This window comes from Acanthochromis polyacanthus, chromosome 1 (assembly GCF_021347895.1).
Source record: "Acanthochromis polyacanthus isolate Apoly-LR-REF ecotype Palm Island chromosome 1, KAUST_Apoly_ChrSc, whole genome shotgun sequence".
NCBI lineage: Eukaryota > Metazoa > Chordata > Actinopteri > Pomacentridae > Acanthochromis > Acanthochromis polyacanthus.
In genome coordinates this window covers 64939031-64966473 of record NC_067113.1, presented here as the reverse complement: position 1 = coordinate 64966473, position 27443 = coordinate 64939031, and the positions used below count along the sequence as shown (strand labels likewise).

Genomic DNA, 27443 nt, shown 5'->3' with positions numbered 1-27443 from the left:
TCCCCCCCTTCAGACCCTGCGTCCATTGGAATGGACATGACACATTTTTGTCCCTAAACCAATAAATACTGTAATTGAATGATGTCAGCAATGAAATTTAATGATTGGACCCTGATTATCCAATCACAATCACGCCATGACTTTGAGCATGCTCTGAGAGAGTGACAGACATCAGACAAGACAAGCATGGCAGAGCGACTGCAGAGAAAGAAGAGTAAGTGCTCATTTTCAATCAAAAACATACATTTATGTTCATGCTGGCCAAACAGATTTGAAATCAGTATAATATTAACTGTTATAAGTGATAATATTTGAAGTTATTTTGAACATATATCATATCATTAAATTATGGGATTTTTCAAAGTCTGATATCCATTGCAATGGACATCAGGAGTTGGGCGAGTTTAGCCAACACATGTTTAGTGTCAGTATATAAAGAAACAAAACACCTGTAAGCTTTTCATAGATAAATTAGGGTGTCACAACTTATTTATTCATGATTATAAAATTTTAAATATATATATTTTGTACATAATGTTCTTGTAGAGTATAATAGAGAATAATGTCGAAGACTTATTTGAATATCTTCTGATTGGAGAGTTATCTGAACTTGACTCGAATTGAGGAAATGAGGAGGAAAAAAACAGAAGTAAGATAGGTGGTAAGTTTAGAAAGTAAGAGTCATTTTAATTCTTAGTGTGTCTTAATGTCTTATACGCAAGATATAAATGATGATATCCATTCATCCATTCTTTATACACCGCTTTATCCTCACTAGGGTCACGGGGGAGGGGGCTGGAGTCTATCTCAGCTGACTCGGGCGAAGGCAGGGGACACCCTGGACAGGTCGCCAGTCTGTCGCAGGGCTACATATACAGACGAACAATCACACTCACATTCACACCTACGGGCAATTTAGAGTAACCAATTAACCTCAGCATATTTTTGGACTGTGGGAGTGCCTGGAGAAAACCCACACATGCACAGGGAGAACATGCAAACTCCATGCAGAAAGATCCCAGGCTCAGGCCGGGATTTTAACTGGGGATCTTCTTGCTGCAAGGCGAAAGTGCTAACCTCTACTCCACTGTGCAGCCCTAAATGATATCTGCACCAGATTTCATACTGGCATCACTCGGTGTAACATGTGCCATCATTGTAGCTGAGTGTTGCACTTTGATTCCTGATTACAATGCCACTATACAGGAATTAAATGATCACATGTGCAGCATTGCAAAGACATTACACAAACCCACTCCTACTGGATTATTTGACAGATCAAAAACACAACTGGACTATTGGCATATACAATTATAAATTCATACTGCTTGGTTATTTTGACTGCTTTTAGTTTTGACCAATTCCGTCTGAATTCACAGATGGGGGTTGCAGCACCATTTTCAATTTGTCTTTGGAAGATAGTGGTGGGAGATCATGATAAAAAAAAAAAACAACTTTATGTGCAAAATTACAGGCATCTACTCCCAGTAGTTTCTGAGTTATGACATTTTTAAATTTTAATAATTCAGGTCAAAATGCCCTCCCTCCAATCCTCGCCTGGAATTTTTAGGTTTTAAAATGCTTATGTCTCTGATTCTGGGTATCACAGAGACTTGGAATTTTTTCTCCAAGCTCTCTACATGTTGGTGATGTCCTAGAAGCAACACACACACTCAGGAGAAGTCTCTACAGAGCAGGGGGGCTTGCCCAAAATGTATAAATTATTTGTAAAAACCACTCACGAGTAGGGTTAAGGGTGTTAAAAATACTAGAAATCTTACAAATTGTCTTAGAACCATTTAGTATTGCTCTAGACCAGACTGGCTTGTAACTTATACAGGGGGAGCCCTCTAAGCACATTGTTTAGAGAGATATGGACTGCTGAACATTGTCCCCCATGAAAAGTGCCTAATTTTCAAGGACCCTGAAGTCAATGTAGCACAGGTGGTAGAGATCTGCAAATTTGCACAGAAACTCATCTATCCTCTTACTATAGCCATGCAAAGTCCCAACTTCTAGCCATCACTGCATCATGCTCAATTTTACCCTCAAACTATGCCATTTTTGGTAGTCAGGACCCTTCAATATTTGGACAACCCGCTCTACCACCTGAGCCACAGCTGCCCCCACTTATGACTCGCCGCAAGCTTCGATGGCTCTATCTGATCACCCAGTGAAAATTTGTGGAGGTGCCTCTGAGTTGTATGTGTGCAAAGAAGAGTTAACAGAAATGTTGAGTTAGGGATGGATGGAGTAAGGTGGTGTTAGCACACCACAACACACACTCAGTGTGTGAGAGTGAGAAGGGTGCTGCAGGCTAGTCCCTGTCACATCTCTAATCCTCCTTATTGTCAGAGTCAGATATACTCTGCCTTCCAGCGGTGTCGTCCTCCCTCCCTCCCTCTCTCACTGCTTCCCTCCATCCATTCCTCTCAGTCTGTCTTCATTCTTCATATCTGCATCATGTCTTCATCTATTAACTATTACAATTATTTTCCCTATCTTCCCCTATTTGCTGTATCAGTTTTGAAGGGTTTTTCTACCCTCCACCCCTTCTCTCTTTCTCTCACTCAGTGTCTCTCACCCTGTTTCTGCCTCTCTGTGTTCCCGCTGTGAGGATCACGGCAGTCCGACTTGCGTGCGTGCTTGCCCACGATTAAACATCAAAGTCTGTCCACAAACAGGGAATCAAATCGCGTGTGTCTGCAGAGGTTTTGAGTCACGATAAATAATTGAATTGAAGAACTGTCTCTTTGCAACATATAAAACAACTTGTTCCCTCTCAGTGTCTCTCTAACTTGGCACCCCGCTGCGCTGAGTGGGCCGAACAAGTCAAACTCTCATACGCCTGCCATGTACCACCACAGGCTATGTGAGCAGCAAAGCACATGTGCACATTTTGTCTCTGCACACACGCCTATTTATGTCGGCAAGTGCTGCCGCATCTATTGAGTCACAACTGTCAAATTAGCTGAAACGAGGAGCGATAACATGTAAGGATGTGTTTTTGCGGTGCTCCTGACCAGGGCAAACTTTTTATCATTATTTAAACTTATAAAGCTAACCCCAAATAGATTTCATTCATTCATATGATGCTGGCACTCCAAAATTGCTGACTCCTAAACTGACACTACATTTGGAACAGTTTTAAAGTTGCTATGAGCAAAGGCAGATCCGGTAAGGACCAGGCAGCTAAAGCCTCGGGCTCTGCTAGAGCTGCTGGTGACGAGATTATGGACCTGTCCGGGGTGATGTCTGCTATCGCGAGTAGTGAGAGCAGGATACTGGCTCGGATAGACTCAAGCACACAAGACCTAAATGCCAAAATAGACTCCATACGGGAGGATATGGCAAAGCAAGAGACCTGTGTGAAAGATCTGAAAGACGGACTAAACACATACTCGGATAAGACGATGGAGATGGAGGGAGATGTTAGCCAGCTGAAGTCGGGGGTTGCTACGCTACAGCTAAAGCTAGAGGACTTGGAGGGACGGCAACGGCGATGTAATGCTCGCATTGTCGGGATAAAAGAGGGACTTGAGAACAGTGGAGGCCAACGACCTATGGATGCTATCGCCAAAATTCTTCAGGAGCTGCTGAACCTCGACTTCACCCCGACTTTGGACCGGGCGCACCGCAGCCTACGACCCCCACCCAGTGAAGGAGAGCCTCCGCGAGTGATTGTGGTGAAATTTCACTACTTTCAAGAGAGAGAGATGGTGTTTCGTAAAGCTGCTAGCACAACTTCACTGACTCTCCAGGGCAAGAAAGTGAGTATTTTTCCCGATTATACTACCGCAGTGGCTAAAAGGAGAGCAGCTTTCACCGTGGCTAAACGGCTCCTTAGGAGCTGTAAAGGAATCAAGTTTGGGATCCTTTTCCCTGCTGTGCTTTGCATCACGTTGCCTTCAGGTCAAGACAAACGATTTGAGGACCCGACAGAGGCAACAGACTATATTCGGAAGAATCTGAAGCCTTAGGACATGGACTTTTTTGCAGATGGGAACAGTCTTATGAACGGCTAATGGCATCAACGGCTAACTGAGGCTGGTGGCTAAGTGCTAACTAGCCTGAACATTCTAAGACACTGAGACTGCGATTGGAGGGTAAGGTGGAGTGTACACTTTGTGTTTGTTTGCTATACAGTTTGTGTTGTTTACATTTGGTAAGATCAACAGATGTAGCTCTTTTCTTCTGTTTGTTTACAAAGAAGACACAGCTACACTGTGCCCACTTTACAGAAGGTCTATTTGTTATACTCTTATGAAAAAACATTTGTTTTACTCTCCAAGACAGTATTGAGAATATTTAAGATCAAGGTGAGATAGATATATTTTTATCTATTTTTTAATTTATTTTTTTATGATTAGGAATTTACAGGGGTTGATGTTTGGATGAGGTGCATTAAACCTTAAAAACGTAATAAAGTTTGTGAAATAATCTTGGTTCGCCCTGGTTAGGGCTCATAGAGTTAGCGTAAGGTTATTGACTTTGTTATGCTAGTAAAAGGGTGTGCGACCTCCGGGGAACTCTAACTAGTAGGTCAGCACAGGGTTTTGAGGCTCTTTGTTTTTGTATGTTGCAGACGAGGTAATGTTTGTTTTTTCCACTTGTTATGTTTCTTAGCTCAATAGATCTGACACACTGAGTGTGGACAACATTCGTTTTTTGAGCTGGAATATTAAGGGGATGCATAATCTAGTAAAACGCAGTAGAGTCTTTGCTCATTTAAAGTCTTTAAAGTCTGACATTGTATTTTTACAGGAAACGCACCTCCTGACCACAGATCAGGCAAAACTGAGGAAGGTCTGGATAGGTCAGATATTTTGTTCAAAGAGTGAGCACAGAAAGAGGGGTACAGCCATATTAGTAAAGAAAGGTATTCCGTTCATCTCTCAATCAATCATATCTGACTTAAGGGGAAGATATGTGATAGTAACGAGGAATTTATGTGGCACATGAGTGGTGTTAGCAAATGTATATGGTCCAAATTGGGACGACGCTCTATTCTTTTCAAATTTCATAGCAAATCTCCCGGATTTGAATGACCACCAGCTGATATTAGGAGGGGATTTTAATTGTGTGCTCCACCCACATCTAGATAGGTCAATAGCAAAATTTCAAAGGCTCAAGATCAAGATCAAGATCAAGAAATCTTTAATGTCCCCGTGGGGCAATTTTTGGTGCAGCCAGCAGCAAACAACAGACAAAACACAATAAAATGCGATATGCAACAGTAAAAACAACAATAACAATAATCAATTAAATTCAATAGAATACAAGATAAATAAAAACCTAAGGAAAGTTAAAATGACCACAAAGCGGACTGCCTTATAAAGGCGTTAAAAACCGTTCTTTGTTAAGAAGGCCAATGGCCAGTGGGACCCATGATTTTTTAAATCTAACTGTCCTACATATAGGCACTTGAAACCTGCGTCTAGAAGGAAGCACCCTGAATTCGGAAGCTAGAGGGTGGCTAGGGTCGAACCGGACGAGATTTGCCTTTTTTAAGGATCTAGTCTTGTGTAGGACAGAAATATCAGTTAGTCGACTCAGGTGCAGTTATCAATTCATTTATAGAAGCATATGCACTGTTTGACGCTTGGAGAAAAAAGAACCCAACAAAAAAGGAATATTCTTTTTTTCACCAGTACATCTCTCATATGCCAGTATCGATTTTTTCTTCTTCTGGACAATAGGATGCTTCACATGGTCAGAGGGTGCCAATATAACAGTATCGTATCAGACCATGGCCCAGTTGTACTTGACGTAGGTTTTCAGGGCTGTCCCAGAGCACGACGTACTTGGCGGTTAGACCCACTGTTGTCATCTAAAGATTCATTCAAAGAATTTCTTTTGCAACAAATAGACATGTTTTTGGAAATAAATACCACTCCAGACGTACAACCAATAACCATATGGGAGGCTCTCAAGGCCTACCTAAGGGGCCAGATTATTTCTTATCCAGCATTCGAAAGGAAAAAATTGAAACAGCGTATGGATGACCTATCCAATAATATAGCAGAAGTAGACCGTTTATATGCTAATTCCCCGACACCTGAACTTTATAAGAAAAAATTACTGTTAAAAACAGAATTTGACAACTTGTCTAGTAAACAAACTGAACGGCTGCTCTTCAAATCCAAACAAACATTTTACAAGCATGGAGAAAAATCAGGAAAACTCTTAGCTCATCAAATCAGACAGTCTAAAGCCGCAAATACTATCACTGAAATAAAAACACTAACAGGGATGGTAACCAACAAGCCAGACGACATCAATGATCAGTTTAAACCGTTCTATTGCAATCTCTATACCTCAGAATCAAATGTGGATCTTTCTCAAATCAGTAATTTCCTAGATAACCTGAGCATACCAAAAATCACAAATGAGAATCGGATGCGGTTAGACAGAGAAATATCAACTGAGGAGGTGGCACAGGCAATTAAGTCCATGCAGAACCACAAAGCACCTGGACTGGACGGTTTTTCTAGAGAAATATATAAAGAATTTACAGATAAATTAGCACCAATACTTAAAATGGTATATCATGACATTCTCAAACAACATAAATTGCCACAGACTATGACAAATGCAATTATTTCAGTCTTACTAAAAAAGGATAAGGACCCCACGTTATGCAGCTCGTATCGTCCAGTAAGCTTATTGAACTGTGACTACAAAATTCTAACGAAAATCCTTGCTGCTCGTATTGAAACTGTAGTCCCAAATATTATTTACAGAGATCAAACTGGTTTTATACCCGGTAGACAGTCCTTTTATAATATGCAACGTTTACTGAACATATTATATACACCTAACTCAGTACAGCCAGAAGTAATTATTTCTTTAGATGCCGAGAAGGCATTCGACCATGTCGAATGGCAATATCTCTTCGCCGTTTTGGAAAGGTTTGCATTTGGCCCTTTATTCCTATCATGGATTAAAATATTGTATAACTCCTCAACAGCAGCAGTACGGACAAATAATATGGTTTCAGACTACTTCCAACTCTACAGGAGCTGTAGACAAGGTTGTAGCCTCTCTCCTTATCTTTTTGATTTGGTGATTGAGGCTCTTGCAATAGCCCTCAGAGCAGAGAATAATATCAAAGGTATCACTTGAAGGCATAAAACCCACAAAGTGTTACTTTACGCTGATCACCTTTTGTTATACATTTCGAGCCCAACAGAATCTATACCAAAATTGTTGGACATTTTGGATAACTTTGGCCACTTATCAGGTTATAAATTAAATTATTCAAAGAGCCTGCTTTTTCCAATAAATAAATCTGATACTGACTATTCCATTTTCCCATTTAAACTGGAAATGAATGAGTTCACATATTTAGGTATTAAAGTCACTCGCTCGCTGGGGGCTTTGTACAATAATAATTTTAGGACGTTGATAGACAAGATGACCCAGGATTTTAAAAAGTGGTCTACTCTGCCCTTATCTTTAGTAGGTCGAATCAACATTGTAAAGATGACAGTCCTACCCCGATTTCTCTATCTCTGTCAGATGATCCCAGTATTCCTACCAAAGACAACATTTCAACAGATAGATAGGTTAATTGCATCTTTTATTTGGAATAATTCAAACCCCAGGATGAAAAAAAAACATATTTAGAGGTGCCTAGGGTGGCAGGAGGTCTCGGACTGCCTAATTTCATATTTTATTATTGGGCTGCAAACTTTGTAAAACTCTCACATTGGGTGCATACATATAAAAATGGACATGGCACAAAGTGGGCTCAGATGGAATTATTATGCGACTGGTGCTCACCTCCTCCCTACCATATAGCCACAAAATTGAAATAGCAAACCCAGTGATTAAAAAATCACTCAAAATATGGCTACAGTTTAGGAGACATTTCGAATTAAAAGAGATCAGTTGCTTTTTCCCAGTAGCAAACAACCATTTCTTCACTCCATCAGTACTGGACAGTGCTTTCCAGCACTGGCACAAGAACAAGCTGTTTTTTTTCCGGGATCTGTTCACTAAGAGTATATTTTCTCAATTCAAAACACTCAAAAAGAATTATAATCTAAATAGTTCTCACTTTTTCAGGTACCTTCAAATTTGCAGCTTCGCTAAAAGTCTATTTCCCTCTTTCCCTCACTTACCATCCGATAGCCAATTAGACAACATCCTAGAACTGGACCCTTTCGGGAAGAAACGCCTTTCAGCAATTTATACTATGATTCAAGGTCTAAATCAGATATCATGGGAAAAAATTACGTAAAACTGCTTGGGAAAAGGACTTCGGTGTTGTGCTTTCGGAGGAGGTGTGGCGGGACAGTCTTATACGCATTCACACTTCCTCGTTGTGTGTACGGCATGGACTGATCCAGTTTAAGGTATTTCATCGTCTCCACTACTCAAAAGAAAAACTCTCAAAACTTTTTCCCTCCATAAACTCTGCCTGCCAGAGATGTGGCAATGACCCACCCTCAGTGGGACATATGTTTTGGACATGCCCCTCTCTAAAAAGCTATTGGAGCAGTATATTTAATGTGTTCGCCAATATTTGCAAAAAGACCATAGCTCCTGATTTCCACACAGCAATTTTTGGCATAGCTCCTCCAAACTGTAAACTTTCAAATTTGCTTCTCTACTCGCTCGCAGATTGATCCTCTTTAACTGGAAGTCAAATAAACAGTGTTGGGCAAGCTACTTGGAAACTGTAATGAGCTAAGCTACCAGCTACTCTGTGTTAAATCAAGCTTCACTACACTGAAGCTATGACCCACAGAAATGTAGCAAGCTAAGCTACAGCAATACGGCCAAAGTAGCTTAATACATTCAAGTTACTTTTTTTTCTTACCAAAAAATTTCAGGGACTAATGAAGTCAGTCAAACGGAGACAAGAAAATGCTGACTTGTTTATTATTAAACCATCATTTTTGTTCTCAGTGCTCCAAACTTAGTAAATTGATACACTGAGGAATATGTGGAGCTATATTTAAAATGAATCAACCTTTTTACATTAGAAATCATTGTTTTGATTTTCTTTTTAGTTTGTATTGCAGACATAATGTATCTGATAATTAAGTTGCAGTAGCTTATATTAACACACCACTTACATTGGAGGGTATAATAGGTTACATTTGATATCATTTCCATATAAAGTAAGCAATATTATAGTAAGACAATTTTATACATAATTTGGGTATTCACGTTGGGTATTAAATCAAGTTTTATTTCTTAAGTCTAATATCTATGTAAAATCATTCAATGCTTTCCCAAAGTGCTGTATCCACTACTACTTAACTCAATTTTGGTCTTGAGTCTAAGATTAAGATATTTAATCATTTATGCCATCACTTTTGTTTCCCTTTCTGTTATTTTTTTCAGCCATTTGCTCATTAGTGTTAACAGTAATACTGAAGAAGACAGATTTTGGTTTTACTGTTACCTCGTTTTCTCCCATACCTCTTCCCTCCTATATGTATCAGTTTATTTAATCCCCCAATTTATACATATTCACACACTGCCACCACAACCTTACGCTTAATTTAATTAATTTACTGCCACGCGAATTTTAGATGTTGAAAAGTAGCTCGTTTGTGTGTGCATCTTATACTGCGGTTGACATGTGGTGGTTAGCTAACTGCTACTGGTTGTGCATATTCGGTAGTCACCTGTATATGGGTTCTCTGATTTGTATTTGACGTCTTTGAAGTTGACAGAAACTTCGCCTTGGGCTGGCACAGTAGGCATCTGAAAACAACTTTTCTCCGTTTTTTCACAAAAACTGATAACTATTTAGGTAGGGCCACGGTGACTCTGACTCCTTCTCTGCCATCTCTCAGTGAACTGAAGCGAGCGTCTGTGTGTGTGGATCCAGTGAAGTCGCAGGAAGGGATTGTTGAATGACGACATCAACAGTTCCTCCGCTTCTATTGGTCGACACAGACATGTCGGCGTTTGGAGAGGATGTCACTATCTGATCCTTAAAAGTGTGAGATGAGACTGCAGCAGAGCAGAAAGCTCCGCTTCAAGCAGTTCAACATTCATCATTTTAAAATGTAGCTTTTTGCGTTCGCTACCGCGCTACATGACCAAAAGATTAGCTAAGCTGTTGAAACGTTTTTTGATTTTGTAAACAACGACGCTACCACGTCGTTACAGAAAAATGTAGTTAAACTACTAACGACGCTATTTGTAGTGACGTTACTGCCCAACACTGCAAATAAACCCCCATCATTTCTACAGTGGGTGAAGGAGGTGCTTTTCTATTTACCATTGGAGAAACTCAGATATAGTTTAGGTAAAAGACGTAGAGATTTCTTTGCGATCTAGAGTCCTTTTATAGATTATGTTGGGAGCTCCCCATTACATTGAGTGTTCTGCCCACTGCATGTATAATTTCCATTGAACTGTTTAGACATAACTGTTCTATGTTTAAAGATGCAACATTTCAAGTGACTCTATCTGTTTCTGTGACCCTGTCTGGTTTTTTTCTGTTTGTTTTTTTTGTTTTTTGTTTTTTTTTGGTTTGTTTTTTTTTTCCTCCAAGAGCCGTGCCGGGAAGTGGGTGGGGGGTTTTGGCATTCATATTTGCATTGAGATTGATTATTTGTATGTTGTGTGTGTTTGTTTATAATGAAGAAAAGTTGAGAATAAAGTATTTAAAAAAAATTAGCTGAAACGAGCATTGCTAATCCCATTGTGTGGGAGGAGAGAGGGGATGGTGAGAAGAAAGTAAGGCCCTGGGAGCCTCAGCTTTTCAAATGCAGCGATTTCTGTGAAAATCTCAATGTCTAGCGGAGAAATCTGTGAATTTTGTCTTGTCTTTTGATGTATTTTTGGCTTGTGTTTTGAGTCTTTGACTTTGCTTTGAGTTTTGTTCCTTGTTGTCACCAGGTCAGGATCTCTCATCGCTGCTGTCAGTCTTTTCTATTGTTTAAGATAGTGTTAGCTCTGATTTAGAGCTGCAGCTACAAGTTTACAGTGCAGCTCCTGATTGCCTGTGGGCGGTCGGTAAGCTTATAGACAGCATTTTATAATTGCCTTATCTAACTGGAAATTGTTGCGGTAGGACTTTGTAATTACTTTGTGTTTGAATCAATACAACAGCCTTGTAGATGCAATTGTTCAGCTGGAGTTGTTAATCTGTTGGATGTGGTAGAATGGAAGATAGTGAAACACAGAAAGAAGTTACTTTAGTTTCACTTTACATTCATATTGATCTAAACTGCAACAGCAAATCTTGATGGAAACATAAAAAGGACTGGACTGCCTAAAGAAGAAACACTGGTCGTTACTGTACAGTGTTAGCAAGCTGCAAATGAGCATACTATTGATTGTATGACGGATGGTACCTTGGACGTTCCTTGGTCAGGATTCCTGCTGACATGGCACCGACGCCATTAACGGGACTTTACTGATTAGCCGGATGATTTGCCTCTCCCACCAACCACCCTACATATACACCTTGTTGGTCCAGGACCTGGTTGCTTGGAATTCTGAGAAACACTGTCACATGTTCTGCTTTTCAGTCAAGAGAGGTTTCAAGTAGTAACTGTCTTGCCTGTGACCAAGTCAACTTAATTTCAGTGTTCAAAATAGAAAACAAGACATAATCTGTGAGAAAATATACAAAGCAAGATAAGCAATGACGTACATCAAGGTGTCAACGTTCAACGACAATCAAAAGCCAGAGAGCTCTTATGTGTCTTCAGTAGGGACTTAGGGAAGGTATCAAGATACCGAGCGGTTCTAATTTGAACATGTAAGCAGTTTCTCAGACTTTGTCCTGGTCGCCTCTCTTTCTGAGTCTTGATCTGGGAATTTTAAGGATCATCTGATTGGTCGACCTCAGCGCTACAACTAGAGCATGGACGTGTGAAAGGTCAGATAAATATGAGGATGCCAACCCATTTAACACCTTAAAAACAAGCAATGAGTTCTTAAAAACTATTACAACAATTCAATTCTAGACCAGCTGAGTTAGGCCAGTTCACTGCTTATCCTGCAGATTGCATTGTTAATTCTGGAAATTCTGTACAAATGAAACAGTAATTTCTTTCAGTCACACTTGGGACCAAACAAACTACACTTTTACTGACAACGGCATTATTCAATGTCAATCTTTTGTCTTGGTTCATTTGTTACACCTTAAAATTGAACGCCTTTCAGTGAGAGAACTTCAGCGGCAAGGAATTGACCATTTAATTCAAACCGCCAGTTATTATTGGTTTGAAAAAGCTCTATGCTTTGAGGAAACACTCAAACAATAAGAACAAATCTATCCAAAGAGATTCTGGTGATGACTAATCATAAATCAGTATCACCTGTCTCCTTCCACTGGATATGTTTAATAAAAGTGAAAATGCAGTCATGTAAAATGTTGTTCTTTCCCTTTTTTGACAACATGGTCTTTTGTTTGCAGTTCCCTCTGCTTCTTTCTCACTGATCAGACTTTTGACCTCCCTGTCAGCTCTGCGGTTGCTCTGCCAGCTCTCTCGTTTGTGCCCCCTGACTTTTTATTTGCAGCTCTGACACAAAGCTCTGGTGGGCGGTTTTTTTCAGGGGGGCGTTGGCATTGGTTAATGAGTTTTTGAGTGACAGCACAATGCAGCGGCTGTTGTACAGTGCTTGAGAGAGGCTGTGTGAGAGAGTACAGATATTCTGTCGCTTTGAAATTACTCTCTGAGTGCTCATACAGCTGAAGTTACAGCAGAGCTGTTGTCTTTAACCCTCAAGCGACCTAGTGGGGTCATTTATGACCCCAGCCATATTTGCCATTTTTGTATCTTTTATCCGAAAAATGTTTCCTACCATGAAGTTGTCAATCTACTTGTCCTACAGCTGTGCTCATAGTTTTTTGTAGAGATCGGCCAACTGGTGTGACAAGGATAATGGAAACTTGTCTGGGGTCACTTATGACCCCAAAAAGATGTATAGGTTTTTTACTATTCTAGGCCTTAGTTTTATTTTTTATTTCTACCTCTGATCGCTATATTTCAGTGTTTTGCAGTGCGCTATAGCTGGCAGACCTACATTTTTAGCCACAGCTGCCCTGGGGCAGACTGACTGGCTGCCAATCCACTCCTACAACCCCTCTGACCACCACCAACATTACACAGCATACACATTCATACACCAGTGGAAGTGGCAGCACTGGAGGTAAGGTGGGTAAAGTGTCTTGCATTGGACGAACGGCTCTGCCACCTGAGCCACAGCCGCCCCTAATCTAAATACTTCTCTGCATGTTACATTGCACACATACAGACAAGATGTTTGTGTAGATTTTGTTTTTATGTACTTTTGATTTACTATTGAGGAAACAAAAGGAATAAAGTTTTTAAAAGAAGTGGCAGACAAAGCGTGTCGAAATAAATGTTATTGCGTTCTTACAATGCATCATATTGTTCATATGGTTTTACTTTAGTTCTCAGTCAAAAATGATTAAAATCCATGAATAATTACAGAAGGTTATTTTAGAATATCCATCATATAATGCAGTGGAGTGGAATAGGTAAGAAAGCACAAAAAGAGGCACTAAAGTAGACATATTCCTGTGTAAAATACAGTGGGGTCATAAATGACCCCAGTCGGTCATTTTAGTCGCTAAAATAGCTTGGTCGCTTGAGGGTTAACACACGTACGGTGAGTTTGTCAGACAATGTTCCATCATCCATCATCTATACACCGCTTAATCCTCATTAGGGCCATAGGGGGCTGGAGGTCCCAGCTGACTTAGGGTGAAGACAGGGGACACTCTGGACAGGTCACCAGTCTACCACAGGACTACATATAGAGACAAACAATCACACTCACATTCAAACCTACAGACAATTTAGAATCACCAATTAACCTCAGCATGTTTTTGGATTGTGGGAGGAAGCTGGAGAAAACCCACACATGTACGGGAAGAACATGCAAACTACATGTAGAAAGATCCCAGGAAGCCAAGGCCGAGAAGCAAACCTGCAATCTTCTAATTGTAAGCCGACAGTGCTAACCACTGACCACTGTGCAGTCCATTCAGACAATGTTGCAGTCATAAAATCTAATGAAAATAAAGGTAAGGTAAAGGCCACAGTTTGGAAGTTACTGCTATTTAACAGTAGTCCTAATATCATTTCGTTCATCTTTGTTCTCTCATCTTAGAACAGAAACAGATATATATATATATAAATGAGAACAGCTTTATAGGGGATTTGTTTGTGTCAAAATGCAGTGACGTGAGCACAGAGAGCAGGAGAAAAGCGAACAGGCGTAACACTGACAGAATGCAAAAACTGAGGTGTCACTCAAAAGTTCATTAGCCAGTAGGGACGGACTTCCTGATAAAAACCCACCTACACAAGAGGTCTGTCTCCAAGCTGTAAACACAAAGTTCAGTACAGAGAGCTGGCAGCCTAACCACAAAACTGACAGTGAGGGCAGAGGTCTGATTAGTGAGGAACAAACAACAGCAAGAGTAAAAGAAACAGGAAAAGGCCAATAGTTTACATGATTAAACACTTTTTAAGTGCTAGTTTTGAGATGACATGCTTGTTGTTTTTTGCTGAAGTGAGTTTTATGTACTCTCACACAAATGTGATTCCACAAAAAAAATACATGTCTGTATGAGTATTTGAAGCCAGCAACACATCTGTTGAAAAAGCCGGTATTTGTGTTCTTACTTTACCTCTGCTCTGTGGAGTTGACTGTAAAGTCAGACAAACACAAACCTGACCTCAGACTGTGTTAATTAGGTTGCACCTGATAATACATCTATTTACAGTTCCTAACATCTTAGTTGCTAGTAGCTAGTTTCAGGCAGTTCCAGTGAAATGTCGCATACGTTTTAGCTTTTCATCGACAAGCATTGAACAAGGAAAACAAGACTGCAGCATCACATTTCAGCATCATCTTTGTGGTTTGTGGTTTCTGGTGTTTTCGTATCTATAAATCTGTCAAAGCTGAGTTGATAATGGGTCTGAATATCAACATCCTCATAAAGACCAAGGTGGAGAACCCTTGATGGCAGTGAGTTTGTTTTCTCTTTCTTAACAGGCCATATTTTGAGCTTTTGCTCTTGTCCTGTATTGTTGTTGCATCCAGTAGTCCATCTATCCATTATCTATACACGGATTAATCTTCATTAGGGTTCCGGTGGGGGGCTGGAGTCTATCCCAGCTGATTTAGGGTGAAGACATGGGACACCTGGACAGGTCACCAGCCTATCACAGAACAACACATAGAGACAAACAATCACACTCACATTCACACCTGCAGACTATTTAGAGTCACCAATTAACCTCAGCATGTTTTTGGACTTTGGGAGGAAGCTGGAGAAGCTGGTGGAAGCCCACACATGCACACCGAGAACATGCAAACTCTATGCAGAAAGATCCCAGACCCAGACCAGTATGCAAACCTGCGATCTTCTAGTTGTAAGGCAACGGTGCTAAATGTCAGTCGTCACCAGGTATAAGTATTTTCACCTATGCTGTATGTAAGAACCAGTTTGTGTGGTGCCTGTGTGCTGTTTTAATAAAGCTATGCATAGACAACCCGGTCTCACGGGGATTCGTGAAACTGTCACGTAAGTTTTAGTTTCGGTTTCGTGCGCACCAACACGATTTCGTCATGTTTTTCGTGCCGCTCACCACGAAATGTTTTTCGCTGTGGTAATCACATCTGAAAGTGGTTTATACCGGCGGATTCATGACGATCTAAGCTGTCCATCGGCGTATACTGCTTGTGAGATCGCGTTTGCGGCCACCGGCCGCCGGACATTCTTGAAATTCCTATGCAAATTGGTAAGTGTACCACCGGCTTATGGTTAGGTTATGGTTATGGTTATGGTTAGGGTTATGTTTAGGAACGATGTCATGCAAAATATAGCGTTGGATTCGCCACGGTTTTACATTAAAAATATAATATACACATTCTTTTGAAATACGTTCTGAGTGGCACGAAAAGTCCGCCGTTTAAAATACATTGGTGCGCATTTCGTGGTGAGCGGCACGAAAAACATGACGAAATCGTGTTGGTGCGCACGAAACCGAAACTAAAACTTACGTGACAGTTTCACGAATCCTCGTGAGATCGGGCTCGCATAGATGATGCCTTTGGAAACAGTCTAAAAGTTTTAGCTTAGAACAGCTGGGCCAGCTGGCTACAGGAGCATAAATAGTATATCTGGGCCTGCTGCTGAGGCGAATGAGCAGGCAGTCTCACATACCAGGCAATTTAACAGAGGCTTCACCTCTGCCAGAACAGGGGAGTCCCTGAGGAATGCTGGACTCCCCTCTGCTCCGATTTAATCAAAGCAATTCCCCGGTGAGCCTTCATAATGAGCAGGGTGAGTAGGTGCAGAGATGGAAGGACATAGATGCTAGGCAGAAGAGGTCTGGAAATAAAGTTGTTGGGGAAAAAACTCAGATAAACATTCATGAATACAATTGTAAACATGCACCTTAATGCAAGTGCTGTATGGAGGGTGGCATGGCTCAGTGGGTAGAGTGGCCAACTTGTAACTGGAAGGTTGCCGGTTCGATCCTCGGCCCGTCGAGCTCATGTCGAGGTGTCCCTGAGCAAGACACCAAACCCCTAATTGCTCCTGGTGGGTTGTGGTTAGCGCCTTGCATGGCAGCTTCTGCCATCAGTGTGTGAATATCATGTAAAGCGCTTTGGATAAAAGTGCTATATAAATACAACCATTTTACGCGAAGCTTCACAAATGTGTGTGTGTGATCAGGTTGTGGGGACCTAATCTCCCCACAACCATAGGAAAACCAAAAGAAATATCATTTGTGGGGACCTCATTTGGGTCCCCATGAGGGGAAACAGTGTTTTCTTGGCCATGTTGTTGTTACTGAAAAAGTAAAAGTACAAAAACGTTTCTTTAGGGTTAGGCATTGTTTTGGTCTGGTTTAAGGTTGGGGTCAGGGTAAGGGTTAGGGGTTCGATATGAATGAGAGTCAATGGTAGATCCCCACAAGGACAGAAAAACACAGTGTGTGTGTGTGTGTGTGTGTGTGTGTGTGTGTGTGTGTGTGTGTGTGTGTGTGTGTGTGTGTGTGTGTGTGAGCAGACCGCTGCGCTCCACTCCTCCAACCCGCCTCCCAGGCTGTTATTAGGGTCATTAAGTCATGAGTAGTTAATTAAATCTAGCAGAGGTGATCATGGTTGGGTGTTTTCACTGCGTCAGTGCATGTAGTGATTAGTACGGGGTCTGCGTTAAACCTCGTTACAGTAATCCACATTAATTCCTCTTTCCTTTTTTTCACATTCATTGACTTCACCTCCTCTTTTAGGCACGGAAATGAGGCTTTTTTGAGCTTGAGTTTCCTTCAACTTTCTTTTCCCTGTGTGTCTGGACATCTGGATTTTTGAACCAGCATTTCAGTACTGATGCTAGAATTAGTGTGACACTCTTGTTTAAGGAATAGAAATAAGTCTCTATATTTAATTATAGGATGTAGATGGATTTATTTAATGTTTTCATTATCATTATTATTATTATTATTATTGAGTTACTTCCTACAAATTATGCTGTCTTCCAAAACTTTCTAATTCTGTCCTTGGCTCTCAGTTCGTCAACTCCTGCTGAAGACATAAATCTGAATCAACTTGCTACTGTAATTTTTTTATTTTATTTTAGCTAACTTTACCTAAACAGGTGTGAACAATGTGTGTAGCATGGCAGTGTAGTGTATTCATATGTGTTCATTAGTGACATTTTAGTATAGAGGAATAACCGTTTAAAGGTTTGGGGTCAATCAGAAATGTCCTTCTTTTTGAAAGAAAAGCATTTTTTTTCAATGAAGAAAACATGAAATGAATGATAAATCCAATGTAGACATTGTTCATGTGGTAAATGACTATTGTAGCTGGAAACGGCTGATTTTTAATTAAATATCTCCATAGGGGTACAGAGAAACATTTCCAGCAACCATCACTCCTGTGTTCTAATGCTACATTGTGTTAGCTAATGGTGTTGAAAGGCTCATTGATGATTAGAAAACCTTTGTGCAGTTATGTTAGCACATGGATAAAAGTGTGAGTTTTCATGGAAAATATGAAAGTGTCTGTGTGGCCCCAAACTTTTGAATAGTAGTGTATGTTCATCAGGATGCTCCAGATATGAGGGCGTAACTGTTTTATGAGTACTATGAGTATAGGCACAAATGGTTGCTAATGTGTTTCACACACATTCAAAATAATCTGAGCAAACATTTAGGGCCAGCTTTGCAGACCTGAAAATCCACACTGCTATGGGCACATTTTGGTTGGATTTAAAGTTGGATACACAGTCCTACTTTCCTCTGACCTGTCTCCAAACTCTGCTTCTTTCTCTTCCTTACTGGACCTAAGAATACCTCCGCCATTGATGTGGTTTTAAAAAATTCCCTCTAAACACGGAAGGCAGCCTCATAGAGAGCAGGCTGCTCTCCTGGCAGCAGGTCGTTTCCCTCGCTAACGAGAGGAGAGAGGGGGAGAAATATTCAGGGAGAAAGAGAGATGGAGTGATATGTCAAGAACAGACAGAGAGGGGGGCAGGAAGAGGAGAAGGAGAGGAAAATGGGCAGAGATGTGATGATATGAAGAAGAGAGAGAATGAGGAAGGGGAGAAAGAAGGAGGCAGGCATGGGTGCTTCTCAGCCATCGGCAGAAGCATTCAATGATTCATGGACTTACTCCATGATATCAGTGGGCCTCTGTTTGTTAGACACGCACACATAAATGTACACACACACACTGATACACACCAGCTCAGAAACCTGAGCAAAGAGCGGTGCATATCCATGTTTGTGTTAAAACCTTAAATGCATTTTAGATTAAGTGCTAAGTTTGACTTTTCCTCTTGTCCTTAACAGAGGTTAAGCTGGTTGTTCTGACTGAGCCAGTGTGTGTTCGTGTGAAGTGAAAGTAGTGATTTGAACGCTGTTGATTTTCTCCCAGTGTGCAGCCTGAAGATGTGCCTGGGGATTGAGTTCTCTAGTACAAACATCTGTTTTCTCCCTTTTTTATAAAACCCATAACAAATACCAGCTCGGCACATTAGCAGAATCTTTAATATGTTCCACGCTTCGTCTGTCTGCCCGATTCTCCTCCTCTAAGTTAACACAAATCACTTGTACCATTGTAATCCCTTACCTGATAAAAACATAATTCTGGAGCAGGTATATTATCCATGGAATTACATTCAGTTATTCTCAGGTTTGCTCAGCAAACACAGGAGTGGTTTTCTCTCATAAAGAAGCTACGGTCAATGCTTTGCGAGAGATAATCTCTTTCTGGTAACTGTGATGGAGACGCCCACAGTCGGCATGGACACGTTTTCCTGGCACTGAAGACGCCATGAGGAGGTTTTCTGCAAAATGAGATATAAACTGTTTGAAAGAGAGTGACGCCTTCTCTCGCACAATGATTGATGGTACCAAATTAAAACAAGCTGCAGTGCTTTATACTGGATACTGTAATCCTCGGTTGACAAATTGATTGACTAGACCATCAGTGTTTTAGGGACGCTGAATGACAAACTTGAGGTAATGATTTAGTTTTTCTTCGCAAAATTTAGAGCCTCTTAAAAATCACTTTAAAACTTTGTTTCAAGAAAGTGTTCTCAGAAGTTCTGCGGTCTGTCACTGACTGGTTGTGCTTGCATTAAAACAGAAAAACACAAAACCAGTGGCTTTGCATATTTCAGTTCCATAAATAGTGTCTTTTCCCAACTATTTTTGCTAGCCTACCATCAGTCAGTTGTTTTAGTTCATTTGAGTACATGAAGAATATCAACTTAACTATTCCCCTGACTGATTGTGGTGGATGGTTGTCCTCCTTTAGTCTGGCTCTGTTGAAGGTTTAAAAGAAAGTTTTTTTTTCTTCCCAGTGCTTGCTTGCTCAAATCATTTGTTGGATTTGTCTCTACAGTACAATATGGTAAGATTTGTAAGATCAGTGCCCTGACATGACTTATGGGTCGTTCCAGAATTGAAGGACATTTTACTTCCCACTCATGAAATGTCAAATAATCCAGCTACAAAATACTAAAACATGCAGTTATTGTGCAAATGTACTTGTTCTGAGACCACATCTAAAGGAAAACTTCTAGAAAAGAATGTTTGAAAATATTTTTTAAATACTAAATAGGTCTGGAGTTCCCCCAAAAATGCAATTTTTCTCTTGTCCCACCCCCTAATGACCAAATTGGTTCTAAAATAAAACAGTTAGAAATAATTAAAATCTCCTTTAATTATGTTGTTTTTCATTGATGTGTCTTCTTATTGTGGGACCGTTTTTTCAATCAACATGATATTTTAAATAATAATTATTTTACATGGAACGTGTGTCTCACAACAGCCCTGTTAGCATAACCTTTTTATCTGGTAGAAGAAGAAAACAGTGAATCACATCAAACGCTGGAATTAACACCATCAAACAGTTTTCCTAAAGAACGCGTAGAGCAAAGCTATGTCCTCTCTTCTATTTTTCATCTTTTCATCACATTGTCAGCCTTGATTGAATGTATCACTCTACCTCATATTAACAGGATCAGACTAATTCTTTTGATTGTTTTCTTTACTATTTTACATATGTAAGTTTGTCCTATTAGAAAATGATCACATTAGCATGGATTAGCAACCCTGTTACTGTGATTAGAGTAGGGTTAGCAAACAACACAGAAAACATGGAATAAAAATGGTACCATTGATGTGTAAGCTGAGCCAATCAAACTTTTGATAGTTTATTATCTATCATTGATGAATGTGGAGCAGAAAAAAGAAGATTCATTTTTCAAAAATTGTGAAGCCCAAATGTCCTCCAATCCTGGAGTGACTGTGATGTTGTGAATAGACACTAAATGAGTAAAAGTGAATTGAAACATCTGAATTTAAAACTTGTCACAGAAAGCTAATACAACACAATTCTCATGTATTTAAGGGTGCCAGAATGCTCAGATTTGACCATCTAACAACTTTTTTTAGTCAATCCAGAGAAGTTTACGTTAACTCACGACTCCTTTCATAGAGTCGTAATGACAGCCCCAGTGGTTCTTATAAGCATTTTCAATTAGTGCATAAAAAATAAGAAATTGGTTGAAAAGGTAGCAGACAAATAATGATGCATGTGACTTCAGTGTCCACTGAAGCTTCTACTTCACTGGAGAGGTTAAAAAAAAAAAAAAAAAAAAAAGAAACTAGGAGACAAAAACATCAGGTCTGTGTGGGACGATGAAGATGCTTTAACTAAAGTAACAAGTGAAGCAGCAGAAATGTCATACTCCCACCATGTCTTCTACATCACTTTCCGCCATTTGAGCTTTGACTGGAGCTTTTTCAATTGCATCACCTCATTGTGCCCTGTTGTTCCTCCATGGTTTATTAGTACCTAACTCCACCAACTGTCTATCTGGGTGAACCAGCTCCTAGTATTCCCATATCAGTAGTGGGTGGAAACGGGCATAAATTCACAATTTCTTTTGCCAGTTTGCTTGAAATTTGGTGAAAATTTCTGCTTTGTTTGGATTGAAACCCTGGTATAGTTTGTTTGTACATCCTACATGGAAAATGCAGCAAAATTACATGATTATTTTAACACTGACAACAGGTTTTGGGCAAGGATAAACATGAGCTGTTAAAGTACTTGAATTTAAAATGTGAAATGCAATGAGTCTTTCTAAGTTAACCATGTTGATTGTCATGGTACACTGAAATGAAGTAAAGTAGTATCTGCCATGAAGATAAAATGAGTGACTATGACATGCAAAACTCCAATCTGCTCCTTTAGGTGGATTTGAACTGATCTATCCTTCCACCCAAACATCTCATCACTTGTTGTCTCCGTCCTCATGATGAATCTTTGTCTTTGCTTATCTATCGGCCTGTTAAGATGAATCACCATATGTTGGTCATTATCACCGGGGGGCTCTTTACGTCTCTCTTCTCCTCCTCTGCTCTCTTGCCATCCCTCCATTCACACTGAGAGAAATCAGGAGCATCAATCGTGCCACTGAGCTCATTCCATTTTAATTGAGAAGTCCATGTTAAGACGGACATGAATATTACATTCCATGGGCTCGAATAATATGCTAAGGCCAGTCTAAATGTTTCAATATTCACAGTGTAAATTACTGAAAGTGTGTTCATGGGCAGCGTCAGATCATTCGTCAGAAATGTTTAGTCTGTGATGTTCAGTAAGTGAAGGAATTTTAATGGCGTGCGCTCCTGCAGAAATAGGACGTGATTTCCCATGATGCACTGTCACATGTGCTTGACCAGGCCTCTCTGTGCAGGTGACCTCCAAGTCACCATTTTTAGCTTTCTCAATTAGAGAGAGAAGCGTGTGTGACAGGTATTTCTTCCTATCTGCAGGCCTGTCTTTCTGTCTCCCATCTGTCTTTGAAGTCCCCATGCATGTCAGACACACACACACACACACACACACACACACACACACACACACACACACACACACACACACACACATACTCCGGAAATTATTCTAAAAAATCCTCATCTGATGTTCCACTGAGCACAGACGCATCGGGCAGCAACTACGCCGATAAAGTTGGTGTTTCGAGTGACTGCACTCAGAAATGTATAAAAAGCCGATTGCACGTCGGCAACAGCGGACGTCGTCGCCTGCAGTTGCTCTCACACACACACACACACACACACACACACACACACACACACACACACACATGTTTGTACTTCTATCTTAGTGAGGACATCCATAGGCGTAATGCATTTCCTAGAGCCTTACCCTAACCTTAACCATCACAACTGATTGCCTAAACTTAATCCTTACCCTAACCCTAACCAAACCTCAATTCATACCTGTTCTCTAAAAACAAGTCTTCACCCTCAAACATGGCTGTTTCAAAGTGAGGACCGGCCAAAATGTCCTCACTTTGTAAAAATGTCCTCACTTTGATAGTTAAATGCAGAAAATGGTACTCACCATGTAGCAAGTACAAGAACATACACACACACACACACACACATACACGTGCATGTGCAGCGTGTTGTAGAAGAAGATGGATCGGAGTACAGATTGTAAGTGACATGTTAATTTCTTCTCCGTCACTCACGGCCGAGGCGTCTGCTATCAAAGTAAAGGGACACGAGCCCCAGCCATCAAGGCTTTCCTCTTCTTCTTCTTCTTCGTCTTCTTCTTCTTCCCTTCTTTTCTTTTCTCATTTTTCCTTTTTTCTTCCCTCATTTTCTCGTCGTGGTGTATTCCAGGATTGACTGTGATCAAGGAGATGTTTAATGTAGCTTTCTGCCACATTCCTGCAAACTATGTGATTCCTCCCTTCGTTCTCCACTAGATGACAGCTGGTAATAAGTCCCTACGAGCATCTTCTCATCCTGAAGGTCAAACCACATGTTTAGACAATAAAAAGAAGGAAGATAGGGCAGCGGCATCACAAGGATACAGTAAGAAAAGCACAATTAAGTCCTGCTCAGAGTCAGCAATGTGTGTCAACTTTAACAAAGTGTGACAATTTTTTATGAGTATTTGCAGCTTTTTATTAAGGTGGGGGCAGTTTTGAGAGGCGCAGAGGCCAGATATTTGCTGCTGGTGGCAACAGGAAAAGTGCATTTACACAACGATCCATTAGAGTCTCCATGAAAATGATTCATTAATCCCATGCTGTACACTATAAAAGCATCTTCTTACATTGTTTTTATTATCAGCTTTATTGCCTTAGATACTGTTTTTATTTTTATTTTTTACATTGCTTTGCTGTATGTTTTTTATAATATTTAATTTCAGTGCTTGACTGTCACCTACTATGAAGTGTGTATTACTTATTTAGTATTTGTGCTTTGGATTTCGCTGAAAAGTTTCACATGCTCTGTCAAATACACTACCGTTCAAAAGTTTGGGGTCATTTATTGTCCTTATTTTTGAAAGAAAATGAAGATAACATTAAATGAATCAGAAATCCAGTGCAGACATTGTTAATGTGTTAAATGACTAGTCTAGCTGGAAATTTGTTAGTGGAATATCTCCATAGAGGTACAGAGGAACATTTCCAGCAACCATCACTCCTGTGTTCTAATGCTACATTGTGTTAGCTAGTGGTGTTGAAAGGCTCATTGATGATTAGAAAACCCTTGTGCAGTTATGTTAGCACGGTGACCCCAAACTTTTGAACAGTGGTGTAATTATGAACATCATGATGTCCTCCAGCCACTCACTGCTCCACATGCAAATAGAATGAGAGAAGGTCCCGTGTTTCATGGAACCCTCAAGTCCTCTCATTTTTGTGACCAGTGTTATTAATGTAAAGGTTAACAGCCAGGAGCAGAGAGGGAACAAAGTGTTTGACATCTTACCGCTGCTGAGAGATCAATCCTATGCTCACAGCATCCCCCATGATGTTGTGTGTGTTTCTGACAGTGTGTGTGGGTGTGTTAACCAGACTATGTGTTGCTCTCTCTTTGTTTGTGTGTCTGCAGGCAGCCCTGGTACTACGGCTGGGGCTTCAACCTGCCCCGGGGTCAGGCTCTGCTGGACAAATGGAACCAGATCCCCGACAATACAGACATTCTGGTCACACACTGCCCCCCACTGGGTGAGACTCACATTACAGCACACATACACATAACCTTTATTTGTCTGTACATGTGCACAAACACACACACAGCTGATACAGATACACTTTCACATCGCACACAGATGCATCACCCCACACACATCTAACTAATTTAAGCATTTGTGCACACATACAGACAAGCAGATTAAAGAACGCAAACTTGTGCACATTCAAATATGTTGCACGCACAGACACAAAAGCACAAAGGTGTGTGCAGGTGTTATTCACACATGTAGCACAAAAGAACACATACTCGCAATTATGCAGGGCTGCCGCCAGTTCTGGGCCAAATACAACCCCCAAAAGCACAAAACAAAAATAAAACCGAAATATTTCAATTATTGGGATTTTGATCTGCATTTTTTTTTCACCTCTTCAATTATGTTGCCACACATTTCATATCACAACATGAAGTTCTGAATAATGCTTTAAAGCTAAGAAACATGGTAAGATTTGAAGGGGAATATTTGAACCCTGCTGCAGTTTTTATTAAATTTGTGGGCACAAATCTGCGTGTATTTAAAATTTGATCAGTTACTAGGCTCATTAGGCAGTCAGCCTCTGGACTGTGTCTGGGACTGACCTCCAGACACGCCCTGGGAGCGCAATGGAGCTCAGTAGGCAGAGCTCAGCAGTTGTATTGTAATGAGGTCATTAAGCTCAGAAATAATAATGTAGTGATCCTGATTCTAAGATCTTGATTCCAGTGTTTTTACTCAAAATATTATTTGTAAAATTGTAATATGTTCTATTAACACAAAAATAAAACAAGCAGGTAGAGAGACACAGAGGGAAAGAGATGGAGCAGGTGGAGAAGGAGAAGGTGTTGGTGTAGATGGTAATACAGTATGCAAATGCAGCCAAACACACTGAAAAGATCCTGTCAAGAGAAAACAGACCGTAGTGATTTTTTAGTTTCTCGATAGTCATGTTCAAATCCAAGATTAATGCCCACAAACCTAAATCCATCAGCTCTTTGTTTAAATCTAAATGTAGTTGGCTTTCAGTTGTATATCGCGTATTTCCTTTCCTGCCACAGCCTTCCTTGTGGCTCGTGTAAATTCCATTAATGCTGTGTTTACGCCTGCTCTTCAGAGGTAGAGGCAAATTGTGTGATCTCAATAAATCCAGCAGAAAACATAATTACCCTCTGTTAAAATGGCTCCGTCTATTATTTGAGCAGTCCTCCCTTAAACACATATGCAGTGTACAGAGAGACCCACCTTGCTAACACTGTGACTGAGCACACAGACAGTTTGAGAAATACAGGATGTGTTTGCGTCACATCTATGGGTGAGAAACCTGGTACAAAATCCACAGTGTATCTTTAATCAATTTAATCATTTATTGAATGAAAAGTAGTCACATTTATATACACAGAGTTAAGAAATGCTGGTATTAGCCTATAAAGTGAACATCAGTTGTTACTTCGGCAAGAAATGTGGCGGAGTTATGTGATGATCAGTGTTGGTTTGTCTGTCTGTCTGTCTGTTCACAACATTACTCAAAAACGGACAAACGGATTTTGATGAAATTTTCAGGGAAGGTCAGAAATGACACGAGGAACAAGTGATTAGATTTTGGCTGTGATGCGGCTTATAATTTGGATCCACAAATTTGTTAAAGATTTCTGTATCATTGCCAGATAGCATCATGGCGGCTCATTAACTACGACATAAAGTAAACGCTACATCACCTGCCTGCTGATGATCACATGATTGTGATCCTACTACAATTCCATCGCTGTGAACTTATGAGGACTTGCCTGTCAGAAATGATAGAAGGAACAATTAGTTACATTTTGGGGGTGTTTCTGAGTCTCATCAATTCTTGCCACCCGCTACACATTTAGGCCATGTAATTCAGTATCCGTACATAATGTACACATGCATAACACACACCTGAGCTCAGTCCAAAGTCATTTTGTTTGTGGGTACATCTATATTAAGTGGCGCATTCTATGTTGCTGTGATTTCTGATCATCAATAAGTAATAAACAAATGTTGCATTTCTGACAATGCCATATAGGGGAATGAACAGCCTTGGAGGAGTATTGCACTCTCTGAATGCTTTCCTACTTTTTGTCTATTTGTTTGCTTTGTTTTTTATCGTACCAAGAAGGTATGTCAGGGTGAAACTCAATGTTTGTGCAGTCGTGGATTTCTAAGAGCAAAATTTAATTCAGGATAGGACAGAACGGTGAGCATAACAACTGATCTGATAATTACAGAAGAATTGTGAAATTACTGTATATAAAGATGGATGCAGCAAGGCCTGACGTCACCCTGGTTACAGCTTGAAGCCCAAACTTGCAACTTGTGGTCGCAGGCATTTTGTCCATTTGGTGTTGTGTTTTACACTCCAGAAATGGACCGCTCCCTCAGACCAAAGTGAACAATAGATTAGTGTGTGCTAACAGGACATTTATCACAATCAAGAACAATCATTAAACTGCCCAGAATGTTGCATGACAGCATTCTGTGAAGGTTTGTGTGACTTCTGAACAGGAGGTTGGCAGCCAGTCAGTCACTTAGTTTTACTGTGATCTTTAACAATTTAATAAAGAATTAATAAAACAGTTGTCCAAGTCTGTAATAATCATAATGAATTACTATGGGCTGTGGATATACTCAGAATGACACCATTTTCAGATCCAGTAAATCTTAAGTCAGTCTTTACAAAGGATAAATATTCTCATAGGCTGACTTTTTCTCCTCAAGCAGACTAACAAAGCATGACATATTCAGTTCCATTTTTTCTAGTTCAGGATTATTTATATTTATTATTCATAGCACGTCATCTAATAGCACTTCACATAGAAAGGTGAACACCTATGAAATGTAAACATAGAAACCCAACAAATACAACGTTTCATTTGGATTTT

General features: G+C 40.2%; 1 protein-coding gene across 1 annotated transcript in view; it reads left to right on the top strand.

The window, feature by feature from the left end:
- Positions 1-27443, top strand: part of mpped1 (metallophosphoesterase domain containing 1) — a 152791-nt gene that overhangs the window by 108385 nt on the left and 16963 nt on the right. The window contains exon 5 of the mRNA XM_051954472.1: positions 24423-24538. Within this exon, the coding sequence (XP_051810432.1) occupies positions 24423-24538 (116 nt within the window). The remainder of the gene's footprint in view (positions 1-24422; positions 24539-27443) is intronic.